Source organism: Sphaeramia orbicularis, chromosome 5, assembly GCF_902148855.1.
Source record: "Sphaeramia orbicularis chromosome 5, fSphaOr1.1, whole genome shotgun sequence".
Taxonomy (NCBI): Eukaryota; Metazoa; Chordata; class Actinopteri; order Kurtiformes; family Apogonidae; genus Sphaeramia; species Sphaeramia orbicularis.
Window position 1 is genome coordinate 5,225,039 of NC_043961.1, and position 14,825 is coordinate 5,239,863.

At 41.3% G+C, this 14,825-nt stretch overlaps 1 protein-coding gene and 1 long non-coding RNA gene across 2 annotated transcripts in view; one reads left to right on the top strand and one right to left on the bottom strand.

The window, feature by feature from the left end:
* The window catches only part of LOC115420257 (uncharacterized), a 19,633-nt gene extending 14,368 nt beyond the window's left edge, over positions 1-5,265 (top strand). Inside the window, exon 3 of the long non-coding RNA XR_003935526.1 lies at positions 5,149-5,265. This is a non-coding gene — a long non-coding RNA (uncharacterized LOC115420257). The remainder of the gene's footprint in view (positions 1-5,148) is intronic.
* p3h1 (prolyl 3-hydroxylase 1) overlaps positions 1-14,537 on the bottom strand; it is a 26,295-nt gene extending 11,758 nt beyond the window's left edge. Inside the window, 6 exon segments of the mRNA XM_030135540.1 lie at positions 2,269-2,408; positions 3,734-3,862; positions 3,948-4,137; positions 5,791-5,943; positions 13,999-14,398; positions 14,400-14,537. Of these exon segments, the coding sequence (XP_029991400.1) occupies positions 2,269-2,408; positions 3,734-3,862; positions 3,948-4,137; positions 5,791-5,943; positions 13,999-14,398; positions 14,400-14,458 (1,071 nt within the window). The 5' untranslated portion in view covers positions 14,459-14,537.
* Between the last annotated feature and the right edge of the window lie 288 nt (positions 14,538-14,825).

A 14,825-nucleotide genomic window follows, 5' to 3' on the forward strand; every position in this document is an offset into this window, starting at 1 on the left:
TAAGTAAATTTTGTGTGCCAAATATACACTGAAAAGTGCCCTCTTTCACTGATAAGAGAAGTAAATAAATTGGTCATTAATTAATAAATGAGCCATTGATCCAACTCTATGACAGAAACTGACAGTTTATTTTGATTTGTGTATTATTGTTATGAAATGGACAGAGTTTATTTTTGTTTTTTGATGTGTGTATTATTGTTATGAAATGGACAGTTTATTTTTGTTTTTTGATGTGTGTATTATTGTTATGAAATGGACAGCGTTTATTTTTGTTTTTTGATATGTGTATTATTGTTATGAAATGAACAGAGTTTATTTTTGTTTTTTGATATGTGTATTATTGTTATGAAATGAACAGAGTTTATTTTTGTTTTTTGATATGTGTATTATTGTTATGAAATGGACAGAGTTTATTTTTGTTTTCTGATATGCGTATTATTGTTATGAAATGGACAGAGTTTATTGTTGTTTTTAATATGTGTATTATTGTTATGAAACGGACAGTTTATTTTTTTTTTATATGTGTATTATTGTTATGAAATGGACAGAGTTTATTTTTGTTTTTGATACGTGTGTTATTTCTGCTACGAAAAGGATAGAGTTAATTTTGATGTAAAATGCTGCTGCAAAATGGACAGAGTCTATCCTAGATATCGATAGCATTTTTATGTTTTGTGCATAGTTAGAATTTAATCTGATATGTGTAGGATTTTTGAGTTACTTATGGGATCTGACAGGAATTTGGATGGGGTAAGGGGGCGGGAGATTATAAATTAAACTTCCACTCTTAGGAGAATATCTGGTCATAATGTGCTGTTAAGTGCTAATTGCGTTAAGTTGATTTAATTTCAAATTGCATGCACGTTTTCATTCACTCATTTATTTGTCTTTTGAGAGTAGAGGCTGCAAAGTGACTTCAATTCAGCAAGAAATGTCAGCACCCTGGGAAATATTCAGTTAAGTCATTACTAATAATACCTACCAAGAGACGTGTGTGTTATGGACGTTTAATCGCTCTTATTGCTTCATTAAAAAGTAAATGTTCGGTCGGGGTGCTTTAGATTACCATTAGTGCCTTTCTAATGTCTCCTTTGTGCCCTTGAATACCTTTATGAGCTGATGGAGGCTGTATTCTGTCTGTGTGGTGAAGGCTGATTAACTGCAGGACTTTATGAGTGAAGGTAACACACTCCGAAAATAGATGTGTCCATGTTAGGGGTATTTACACAGAAAAATGATCAGAAATGATAGATGATGATAGATGATAAATGATAGATTTAAATCTGTAATCAGTAATGTTGAAGTTCTGTCCATGTGACCACAGCGACTGTTGTATTTTTATTGTGGTGCTTTTGTTTCTAGATTTAATAAATTGGGGTAAAGCAGAAATTGGTCAAAATATGATTGTGGAATTTATGACCGTGTTGATATCATACTGGTAAGTATCATTTGATTTTTTGAATTTTTGTGACTCCCCACAGCCATCAGAGTCTAAAACAATTCCTAATAACTCGGCCCCCCTACCCGCCACAAAATAAATATGTAAATAATATTTAAATCTCTATAAATATGTATAGAAATTCCAGATTTATTTATTTATTCTCTCTTTATGTTTAATTTTTCATCCATTTGTTGTTTTTCTCTGCACTTGCTTGTTATATGTTGCTGTTGTTAACTGCGAAATTTCCACGTGGTTGAATAAATAAAACCATATCTGATTGGACACATATGCAGCATTTGAAAGCAGTAACTAAATATGCATTCTAGAGTTATTTAATGCATGCATTTACTGTCAAAACTACAGAAGAGGATTAGGGCCACTGGAAAAAAAAATTAAGGTCTAATATTTTTTTTATTATTACTATTACTATTACTGAGAAACAAACTCAGAATTCTGACTTTTTTCTCATAATAATAATAAACCCCCCCCCCACACACACACACATATATATATATATATATATATATATATATATATATATATATATATATATTAATATATATATATATATATATAATATATATATATATATATATATATATATATGTACGTGTGTGTGTGTGTATGTGTATATATATATATATATATATATATATATATATATATATATATATATATATATATATATATATATATATATATTGGACCTTAATGTTTTTCTTTTTTTTTCCAGTGGCCCTAATCCTCTTCAGTAAAAAACATCCATTCTTTGGTTTTTCCAAAGGTCAGATAGTCTCTATAGTCCTTGTGCATCACATATACCGTACCTGTCTGGCTGATATGGTTTCTGCTTTGTCCTCCCCTAAAACTACAGAATAATACGCCAGGTTCTGGTTCATGACCTCGTCGTTGGGGCGGAACAGCAGGAAGGTCTTTGCACACTCGATGGCCTTCTCGTACTTCTCACCTGGAGGTGTCGAACATGGTAGGAGTGGGTTTTATTGCACGTATATTTATGTTTTTAACCCATAAAGACCCAGTGCTACTTTTGTGGCACTTCCAAAATGAATTTTTCTCTCAATTTAAACTTTTGTTAAGTAATTTATCACCATTTATTTTAATGTCATTCTCTCTATTTTGCATTTTTTCCAATGAAAATCCGGTATTTTCCTATATTTAATTTCACTGATCATGTAGCCTAGATATTCATAAAAACTCAGAGTAAATTCAAAGAACCCAGACAAAACTGAGGAAACTTGACTTTTTCAACAAAATCTATCACTAACTGAACATAAACCCAGTGTGTCCATCCGCTGTCATTGATCCAACTCCATGGGTTTTACTGGTGAATCGATGTCATAGATGACAGTGTTTCCACGGTAACTATGGAGCCTCTGAACGTCCAAATGGGTCATATCTGATAACCATGAAAAAATTAATAACTATATTTTTACACCAATTATTGACTACCAGCTCAACAGCCCAGTTGTTCATGTGCTTTAACACTAACTCTACTTGGACAAACTGACCCAAATGTGTTGGAGGAGATGTTCAGAGTCATTCTGCTGCAGATGGGTTAATGGAGTTAACATTTAGAATCAGGTTAATCATGATGTTGGATTAATCCATGTAAACGTGTTAATTTTGACAAACCTACTTATTATTATTATTATTATTATTATTATTATTATTATTATTATTATTATTATTATATCATTATGACTGTTACTGTTACCATCTTATAACTTTTACGCTGTGATTAATGAACTATACATACATATATATGTATGTATGTATGTATACAAACATACATACATACATACATATGTATACATACATACTTGCAACATAGTTACCTATTTATTATTGTGATTATTATGGTTAATTATTATTATTACTTTATTATTACCACCTTCTACTACTTTACAATGTGCAATTGTCTGTGTTTTTCAATTCTGTTTTTTGAGTTGTTTTGTTTTTTTCTTGTGGTATTTCTTGCATATATATTCGGTGTTTGTGCTGCTGTTGGAACCTCAACTTCCTGAGGGCTCTGCACAAAGGATTAATAAACTTCTATCGAATCGAATCGAATCGAATCGAATCTAATCTAATCTAATCTAATCTAATCTAATCTAATCTAATCTAATCAATAGTGCAGATCAGTAGATGGTTTTGCTTGCCAGTAGTTGTTTGGGTCTTTATGGGTTGAGGCAGAATAACAGCAGTCATATGGGTTGAACTGTTTAGTGTTGTTGTTCATGTCTTTCAGTGGATTCTGTTTCATGAACTCACTGTTGTAGTAGGAGAACTGCAGGTAGTTGAAGTGGGAAGGCAGGAAGTCCTCAAACAGTTTGATGCCGGCATTGGTTGCCAGTTCCACAGAGCAGCGCTGCTTACAGTTCAGTACCTGAGTGTAGTGGTCTGACACACACACACACACACACAGATTAAACATCACCACAGCAGTCTGAGGAGCACAAATAAAACCGCCCGTCTTCCATCTCACCTGTCATGGCCTGGAACAGGTCGGCTCTGTACTCCATGTAGTTGTATCCGTCGTAGTTGTACGCCCCCTCACACAGCACTCTGCACTCTTTGTCAGCGGTGAAGTACTTATCCACTGCTGCTTCAAAATGCTCCGCTGCGAGGCCAAATGAGTCATCGCTGTAGTAACGTTTCCCCAGCAGGAAGTCAGCCTGGGGGGGGAAGGTTTGGAGAAGCATATCCCATATGATAAATAAAAACATTCTGGGCCAGTTTTAATGTAATGAATGGATGTTTTATTAAAATATGTGATGCACTGATCCTCTAATTCTGCCAGAAGCATGTTTTGGTGCTAACCACTAGCATACTATTAAGCAATGTAATAACTACTAGTAGGTGAAACTCATAGCTTATACCAGTGGTTGTGAACTGGTCCGGCTTCAGGACCCACTATCACCCCTAGATGACAAGACCCAGATTAATAACAGTTAAAGTTATCAAATTTATTTAATAAACAGATGGTGTTTTTTGAACCTGAGATAATACAGAATATCACAGTATGAAACTAGAAAAGCAATCAGAGAGCACAGACCTCCGCCTAGACAGATCTGCCCTCAGCCACCCCCCCCCGATCACCTTCAAAATTTAATCATTTGTTCCTTGTGCCAGTATCAACATTTCCTGAAAATTTCCTGAAAATCCGTCCATAACTTTTTGAGTTATCTTGCTAACAAACAAACATGCAAACACACAAAGCAAAGTGATCACAATACCTCCTGGTGGGGGTAAACACAGAAGACAACTGACCAGCAGGTGGCAATGATTGATAAATAAATAAATAAATACATACATACATACATACATACATACATACATAAATAAATAAGTAAATAAATAAAACCTTTGTTTAACCAGGAAAAAAACTCATTGAGATTAAAAATCTTTTTCAAGAGTATCCTGGCCAAGGCAGCAACATAAGTTACACAAAATGGAAATCACAGCCGTACATCCACACTATTATACATAAGCACAATTAAAGTCAGTACTAAAAACAAACTTAAAACTGATAAGACCATAGATATAAGACATCACCATTATTTTAAAAGGTACTAAGTATAACAACAATAACATGGAAATAATCCCTTTAACACTAAATTTGAACCAAAACTAAAAAGTGTACTAATCATAAAGCTGACGTAACAATCACAACATTTCAGTAACAGCCATTTTTAACACACTCTGTGTTTTCATGCAAAATGAATTCAAATAATAAACTCCAACTAGTGTTTCTTAACATTATTATTTGCCCAGACAAAGGCCTGCGACCCACTGAAAACAGGTTTGAGACCCACTTTTGGGTTGCGACCCACCAGTTGAGAATCACTGGTTTAGCTCATTGGATATAATAAATGGTGATAAGTCACTTAGACAAGGTTAGATGGAGAGAGAGATTCATTAGGAAGTCACCACAAAAACAGCTATATTTTGCTGTAAAGGTAACTTTTTCATTCGGTTTTCCTTGTTTTGATTTAATAACCGTTTAATCTCCTCGTAGCTGTAATTAACAATGTATATGGTCAATAAATTAAATATAAGAAAATACCTGAATTTCACTTTAAAAAATGCATAGGACGATGTTATAATAGTTCCAGATAAATCACTTAGTAAAGGTTAAATGTAGAGAAAAATTAATTTGGAGGATCCCACAAAGGCAGTTCTGGGTCTGTTAACACCATTACTGATGGTTTTAGTGGGTGTCATTTTATTTTTTATGCCCATCGTAATCAGAAAGGTCCATATTGGCCAACGCTGTTCCTATAATAGTTCACCACAGAAAGTAAAATGTCATAAAACATAAGGCTCACCATATGTGGCCTAATCTCCAGGTCCTTAAAATCCTCCTCCTGAACCCCCGCCATCATCCGGTAGTAGTCCAGGTTCTGCTTCATCTCCATGTGATCCGGATTCGCCTGGAAGAACGTGTTGGCAGCCGCTACCGCTTTGTCCAGCTTATTGATCTGAGAAAACACACACAGGCAGGTGTTCAGCTGATCTGCTCTGACTCAGGAGAGGTGTTATTGAACAGACAGAGGAGAGGGAACTTTAAGGATTAATATCAGACAGAAGACTGAAATGGTCAAAGATAGATAGATAGATCGACAGATAGATAGATATTCTGCCTGTTATTAAATGTTTCGTGTCTTTGTCGATCTGATCCATAATACACGTGTATAAATGATAAGTTGAGGTATAATATTGTTAAAATTGCAATTATTTTTCTTTAGAAATTTCAGTTTTTTCAGGTTATTCACATCTTTTTTTGTTTGAATAGTTTATAAAACTAAGTATTTTCATAATTTAATGGGGGTTTTTGCACTAAAACAAAGAAAAAAATTGGAGTTGTCATTATACATAGGTTATTGTGTTATTATTTTACTGGTCCGGCCCACTGGAGATCAAATCCGGCTGAATGTGGAACCTGAAAGAAAAAGAGTTTGAGACCCCTGGGTTATAACATAGAGGAAAGTTTGGAGTTGGCATTATTTATATATTATTATGTTATTATTTCACTGGTCCGGCCCACTTCAAATCAAATTTGGCTTAATGTGGCCCCTGAACTAACATGAGTTTAACACCCCTGCCATAGTTCCTCTACTTGTAAGCTCATTGTCATTGTCTACTTGTCAGCGGTCAGCTCATTTAAATCAGGCCTGAAAACATTATCATTTATTGCAGCTTCCCCTTAAACTCTTAAATAATGTCTTTTAAATGAACTAAAAAATCACATTTTATCGCTAATGATTTTAATGTCTATTTTTTTTAATGAATGACTGAATGGATGAATTTATTTTGGTTTTACATCAGTCACTGCACTTAGTACATTTAATCGTAATAAACATAAAAACCAAAACAGAAATAGGCTAAAAGCAAAAGCGTATTTTTTTGCCTATCCTTTTCACCTCATACTGTCATACCTGTTGCCAGACAATAGTCTGGTTTTGTCTGTCTTTTATGTTTTGTGTGTCACTTCCTGTTTTATTTTGTTAAGTTTTCCCTCATGTGTCTTGTCTGTCGTCTTTACTTCCTGTTCCCCGCTCATCCTGACCTCTGTCCTGATTACCTGTCTCCGCCCTGATTTGCTCCACCTGTGTCTAGTTGTCTTCCCTCCCTTTTGTGTATTTAAACCCTGTCTTTTCCCCTTGTCAGTCGCCAGTTTGTAACTCCAGTAGTTCAGACCAGCGTACTTGACCTCGTTTGTTCGTTTGCTTGCCTGTTTTTTGACCTGTTTTGGATTCCTCGGTTTCTCGTCTTCTGCCTGATCCCTGTCGGTTTTGTCTGCCTCATCTGATCTGGTTTTGACCTTCTCGCCCTGACTACCGGTACGTGAGTTTGCCTAGTCCTTATGTCCTGTTACTCGATTGTTAGCCTGCCTGTGTATGACCTGTTTCCGTCCCTGACCTCCCTTTGCTTTTCCCCAGTCGGGGAAAAGAATCCTAACACCGCTGGGGGAGACGGGCTGCTGCCCTCGATCCGGAGGACTAATCTGAGGAGAAAAACCCCCACCATTATCCTCAAGATTCTGTCACTCATTATATTTTTTCACCTGTGTGTGAACAATAAACCTTTTGGAACTAACTTTTGTTGTCGGAGTTCTGCATTTGGATTCTGGGTTTGTGCTAACGTTATTACAGTACAAACTGGCCAAAATATGAATCCAGCAGAACTCACACAGGTCAAGGAGGCTATTCAGTCCCAGGGGCACAGGCTAGGGGGACATGACCAAGCTCTCCATACTCTCCTCAACAGGATGAACCAGCTTACTACTCAGGTGGCTCTGCTCACTAGTACCCAAGCTGCGGCTGCAGCTGTGTCAGGCGAGAGTCGGGCTACCACCCCGCCAGTTCGAGACTCGGCTGAGCCGAACATTCCGGCACCATCCAAGTACTCTGGTAATCCCGACACCTGTCGAGACTTTTTTACACAACTTCAGTTAATTTTTGATTCGCAACCTGTTCGTTTTGCTAAAGATTCTGTTAAAATTGCCTACGTGGCTAGCCTGTTGGAGGGTCCCCCTCTCAGTTACTTTAACGCTCTGTTTGAACAAGGTTCTCCTGCTGTTCAGTCTTTTTCGGCTTTGGTATCCGAACTTAAGAGGGTATACGATCACCCGGTCCGGAGCCAGTTCGCTGGTCACCAGATTTTGAGGCTCAGACAGGGAGAAAAGTCTATCAGGCAGTATGTGAGCGCCTTTCGTACGTTAGCAGTAGAATCAGGGTGGAATAACCAGGCCCTGATCACTGCATTTTTATCCGGCCTTAATTGCTCTGTTGGCCGTGAGATGGCGCTCCGTCAACAGCTTCACTCCCTAGACGACGTCATAACCGAGGCCATCCGGGTCGCTGACCAGGAGTCTGTTTGGCAATCTATGGAACCAGAGGTCAACTCTCCGTCCAGTAGGGGACCTGGTCGTGAGACGCCACGCCTTCCGGTGACAGAGACTGGGGGTAACCGGGAGGAACCTATGCAGTTGGGACGGACTCATATTTCGGCTGAAGAACGTCGCCGACGCATGACGGAGGGTCTTTGCCTGTACTGCGGCCAAAGTGGACACAGAGTCATTAACTGTACTCTTAGACCTGATGCCAAGACAGGTGAGGGGTCGCTGTTGAGCAGAACTGTGTGTTTATCCACTGTCACTCGCCCGTTTCCTGTGGTTCTTCTGTGTTCTAACTCTCTGTCTCTCCAGCACCCCGTCCTGATCGATTCCGGGTCCGACGCTAACCTTATGGACCAGAACCTGGTTATTAAACTGGGTCTCATCACGAATCCGGTTCAGCGTCCGCTGGAAGCCCGAGCCCTGGACGATCACGTGATCTGCCGCATTACTCATTGCACTGAACCTGTTGCTGTGCAGTTCCTGGATGGGCACTCTGAAAACATTAGCTTTCATGTTTATAGTTCTGACTCTCAGCCATTAATTCTGGGTTACCCTTGGTTACAGACTCACGAACCATTTATTGATTGGGGCACAGGGGGGGTTATTTCGTGGAGTAAAGATTGTGAGACTCGTTGCAAGTTTGTTGAATTGCCTGTTAGTCCTCCCAAATCATCACAGATTTCTGTAGCCCCAGTTAGTGTTCCCTTGGAGGAAAATAAGGATTTTCCAGCGCTAGAGAAGGTTCCGTCGTGTTGCCACGATTTAAAGGAGGTTTTCAGCAAGTCTAAAGCTACGGCTCTGCCTCCTCATCGTCCTTATGACTGCTGCATAGATTTACGCCCTGGTACGTCTCCTCCTAAAGGGAGGTTATATTCTCTATCTGGACCGGAAAACTTAGCCATGAAAAAGTACATTGACGAGTCCCTGGCTGCTGGGTTAATTAGGCCCTCTTCGTCGCCTGCAGGAGCGGGTTTTTTCTTTGTGGATAAGAAGGACAAGTCACTTAGGCCATGCATTGATTACCGGGGGCTCAATGATATTACAGTCCGCAACAGATACCCTTTACCACTAATGTCCTCGGCCTTCGAACTATTGCATGGTGCTAAGATCTTCTCCAAGTTAGACCTTCGTAACGCCTACCATTTAGTCAGAATCAGGGAAGGTGATGAATGGAAGACAGCGTTTAACACCCCTAGTGGCCACTATGAATACCTTGTGATGCCTTTTGGTCTGACCAACGCCCCTGCTGTCTTCCAGGTCCTTGTCAATGACGTACTCAGAGACATGTTGAATGTTTTTGTGTTTGTCTATTTGGACGACATTTTGATTTTTTCCCCAGACGAGGAAACACACATTCTGCATGTGCGACAGGTGCTCCAAAGACTCCTCACTAACCAACTGTTCGTCAAGGCAGAGAAGTGCGAATTCCATCAGCCTTCGGTGTCATTTTTGGGGTTCATCATTTCTGAAGGAAGCGTTCAGATGGACCCTGAAAAGGTTAGTGCTGTCAGGGAGTGGCCTACTCCAACGTCCCGGAAGGACGTTCAAAGATTCCTAGGATTTGCTAACTTCTACAGGAAGTTTATCCGGGGGTTTAGCAGCGTGGCTGCCCCCCTGCATGCTCTCACTTCTTCTAAGTCTGTGTTCAGGTGGAATACTGAAGCGGATACGGCCTTCAACCGCCTTAAGGGGGTGTTCTCCTCGGCTCCTATCCTGTCCGTCCCCGACCCGACTCTACAGTTTGTGGTGGAAGTTGACGCCTCCGACTTGGGTGTGGGGGCGGTGATATCGCAACGCTCTCCTACGGACAACAGGCTACACCCTTGTGCTTTTCTGTCCAAGAGACTGTCGTCTGCTGAACGGAACTATGATATTGGAAACCGTGAGTTGCTGGCCATTAAAGTGGCATTGGAGGAGTGGCGCCATTGGTTGGAGGGGACGGACGTGCCATTTCTCATCTGGACGGACCATAAAAACCTGGAGTACCTGCGCTCAGCGAAGCGCCTCAACTCTCGTCAGGCCAGGTGGGCTCTGTTTTTCACGCACTTTAATTTCACTCTTTCCTACCGTCCAGGCTCTAAGAATGGTAAGCCTGATGCTCTCTCCAGAGTGTTTTCCCCTGACACACGTTTCTCTGAACCTGAGACTATTCTGCCCAGTTCCTGTCTGGTGGGGGCTTTTCAGTGGAGTGTGGAAAAGTTGGTTTTGGAGGCTCTTAATGATTGTGAAATTCCAGATGGCGTCCCGCCAGACCGCCTTTTTGTTCCTCCTCACCTTCGTTCTCAGGTGATCCAGTGGGGCCATGCTTCTAAGATGGCGTGCCATCCTGGAGTGAAGAGGACTCTATTTGTGCTGAAACAACGCTTCTGGTGGACAGCGATGGAAAAGGACGTCGCTGAATATGTGGCTGCCTGCCCTGTGTGTGCGGTCAGCAAGGTCTCTAATAAGGCTCCGATGGGGGAGTTGCGTCCGTTGCCTGTTCCCAAGAGGCCCTGGTCGGACATCGCCTTGGACTTTGTGACTGGGTTACCTTCATCTAATGGTAACACGGTTGTACTTACGGTGGTGGATAGGTTCTCTAAAATGGTGCATTTTATTCCCCTACCTAAACTGCCTTCGGCTAAGGAAACAGTGGAGGCGCTGTTAAACCACGTTTTCCGCCTGCATGGTTTCCCCAGAGACGTGGTCTCCGATAGGGGGCCCCAGTTTACTGCCAGTTTTTGGAAGGCTTTTTGTTCTCTTGTTGGTGCTTCTGTCAGTCTGTCTTCAGGTTTCCACCCTCAGACCAACGGCCAAACGGAGAGACTTAATCAGGTCCTGGAGGTGGGACTCCGTGTGCTGGCCTCCCAGAACCCCGCCTCCTGGAGCCGCCAGTTGTTATGGGTGGAGTTCGCCCACAATTCTCTGCCCAGTGCATCTTCAGGTTTATCACCCTTTCATGTGGTGTATGGTTACCAGCCGCCATTGTTTCCCTCGCTGGAGAAGGAGGTGGGCGTGCCTTCGGCCTTGGCTCTCATCCATAGATGCAAGAGGACCTGGACTCGAGCTAGACAAGCCCTGCTGAAGGCGTCGGGCCGTTACAAGACCACGGCTGACTCCCGGAGAAGCCCCGCTCCCGTTTACCATCCGGACCAGAGGGTTTGGCTGTCGGCTAAGCATCTTCCTCTGCGGATCGAGAGTCGCAAGTTGGCACCCAGGTTCGTAGGCCCATTTCCTATCTCAAAGATTATTAATCCTGTTTCTGTACGTTTGAAGTTACCAAGATCTATGAGGATTCATCCCACGTTTCACGTCAGTCAAATTAAACCGGTGAAAGAAAGCCATCTGGTTCCGCCCACCCAACCCCCACCTCCTCCACGGATGATTGACGGGGGTCCAGCTTACACGGTTCGGCGGTTGATGGCAGCTCGTCGCCGGGGAAGAGGATTCCAACACCTTGTGGATTGGGAGGGTTATGGTCCTGAGGAGCGTTCCTGGGTGCCTGCGTCCCGTATTCTGGACCCTGACCTGATTCGACAGTTCCATCAAAGTCATCCTGATGTCCCTGGTCCGTCTGGTGCCGTCCCTAGGAGGGGGGGTACTGTCATACCTGTTGCCAGACAATAGTCTGGTTTTGTCTGTCTTTTATGTTTTGTGTGTCACTTCCTGTTTTATTTTGTTAAGTTTTCCCTCATGTGTCTTGTCTGTCGTCTTTACTTCCTGTTCCCCGCTCATCCTGACCTCTGTCCTGATTACCTGTCTCCGCCCTGATTTGCTCCACCTGTGTCTAGTTGTCTTCCCTCCCTTTTGTGTATTTAAACCCTGTCTTTTCCCCTTGTCAGTCGCCAGTTTGTAACTCCAGTAGTTCAGACCAGCGTACTTGACCTCGTTTGTTCGTTTGCTTGCCTGTTTTTTGACCTGTTTTGGATTCCTCGGTTTTTCGTCTTCTGCCTGATCCCTGTCGGTTTTGTCTGCCTCATCTGATCTGGTTTTGACCTTCTCGCCCTGACTACCGGTACGTGAGTTTGCCTTGTCCTTATGTCCTGTTGCTCGATTGTTAGCCTGCCTGTGTATGACCTGTTTCCGTCCCTGACCTCCCTTTGCTTTTCCCCAGTCGGGGAAAAGAATCCTAACACCGCTCGGGGAGACGGGCTGCTGCCCTCGATCCGGAGGACTAATCTGAGGAGAAAAACCCCCACCATTATCCTCAAGATTCTGTCACTCATTATATTTTTTCACCTGTGTGTGAACAATAAACCTTTTGGAACTAACTTTTGTTGTCGGAGTTCTGCATTTGGATTCTGGGTTTGTGCTAACGTTATTACACATACACTGCTTACATCAACTTATATGTGTCCAGCATCGAGCATTCACACTATTAAAAAAAAAAAAAATCAACAACAAAAACATATCTACCATCTCAATTCAATATTTCTAAATAATTTTAAATTTAAGGCAATTTTAATGTTAATGTTTTTATATTTTAATTTTCTCTCATCTTAACCCTTTCATGCATGAATTATGAGAACCTTATTCAAGATTTTTTTTTTCTGAGTGTTTTTATTCCTCTTTAGGCATAAAAAAAATGCAATTGAATATCTTTTAATGGACCTATTTTTTGTGGAGTTACAAAAATATCCACTCAGCTGGACACCATGTGATTAATTTTTGAAGCAAATAAAGATGTATTTAAATTGCAATACCAGAAAGTGATATACTGTGTGAAAACTATGAAATAAAACCATTTTTAATGCAGCTAATCTGATGTTTTCTCACATTTTAACATACTGTAATGCTAGTTGTTACTCACTTCATGGAAATAATATGCAAAAAAAAAAAAAAAAGTTTAAGAAAACTGTTAATTACAGTCTAAAAACAATTAGAAAACATGTTAGTGTAGATCAGGTTTACCAAGAGCAGCAAAGTTACAGTAATGGTATGAATTGCGGTGTATGGGATGGTGCTGTGTTGGCTGATATGGAACTAAAACAACAAAACCCAGGGATATACAAGAGAACAGTTGAAGAATAGCTGTCCCCTGTAGTGACCATTATACATGAAAGGGTTAAATGTATTATTATGTCTCTCCTGTGATGCTTTTATGTTTTATGAGTTGTCCTGTACATGAAAGGTGCCATACAAATAAACTTGCCTTGTCTTGCCTAATTGACTATCTGCAGATTTCTTCCTATAAACTCATATTTCTTGACTAAACCCAAAACAGTTGAGAAGATGCATGCATGGATGGATCTTATTCACCATCCAAAAGCACACAAATAGATCTGCTGAGTGTGAGTTTATGAGAAGTATTTGAAAGCTGCAGGATCAGGCCTGTTAAACTGCAGGATCTCCCCAATGTGCGTCCTCACGTCAGACTCCACACAGCCAGACTCCACCTTAAGACGTGGCATGGCTGACTTGGGTTTTTTTTTTTTTTTTTGAGAGAGGTGGGGGTGGGGGGTTACAGTATGCAGCTCCACGTTAACTCTGAAGGACTATGAATGAGAACAAACGTGTATTATCCGTTATTACACATTGTTCTGGCCCTTGTTTTCTAATCTGTGCACAAACAGTAAAAAAAAAAAACTCCCATCCCTGCATGATGCGTTTAAAGACCATCAGAGATTTCAGCTTCACAATCTGAACTGTACTTTACCTTAAAATAAGCCACTTGTAAGTAGTTATAAGGAGTTCTTTTCTTAAACTCCAGTTCTACTTCTTCAGTGGCTTGGTGTATAGTCGGTGGACCGAGTTGTTCACTTTCGCAGGAGTTCACACAGTCTGCCCGTTTCAGGATTTTCTGGAAGAAGCCCAGGTCTTCCACAGACCCGGCCCCGGGGATGGGAACTCCGAGCCCGGCCAGAGGCTCACTGAAGGCGGTCTGGTTGGCGCAGCTGATCCGGCATTCAACCTTCACTTTACGGACCAGAGCTTTGTTCCGGAGAGCCTTTTCCATGTGCAGGATGACGGATAACCAGTCCCCTTTGTAGTAGGCTTCCACCGCAGAGTCGAACAGGAAATCATAGGGCTCCAGAACCCTGGCCGAGCAGAACCCCGTCCGGCCGACACAGCGGGATGAGCAGGCACAAAAACAGCAGCGGGTAACGGAGCTCCATGATGCCAAAAGTCCAGCCGAGAGCAGCCGGAGCACAGGAGAGAAGCCGGGGGAGACTGCGGAGCTTCTTTCCCCGTTAGTTGTGGTCTGGAGGTGGGGTTTGAAGAGTTGAGCCCCCCGGTTAACACCCCCTCTGTTCAACCACCCCCCAAAACACCTACGAAAGATTTAGAACTATCAACTATATATCAACTAGCTAAAAGTTTAACAATAAAACCAAATAAAGCGCAAAAAAACAACGAATAAATAACTTTCTGAGTCATTTTAGTGATTTGATATAGCGTAGTGTATCATCGTGAACACTAGGAGCGCTAATGCTAATATAAACTGCTGTGCCAAGCTAACAACCCACGAAGAAGAAGTAGGAG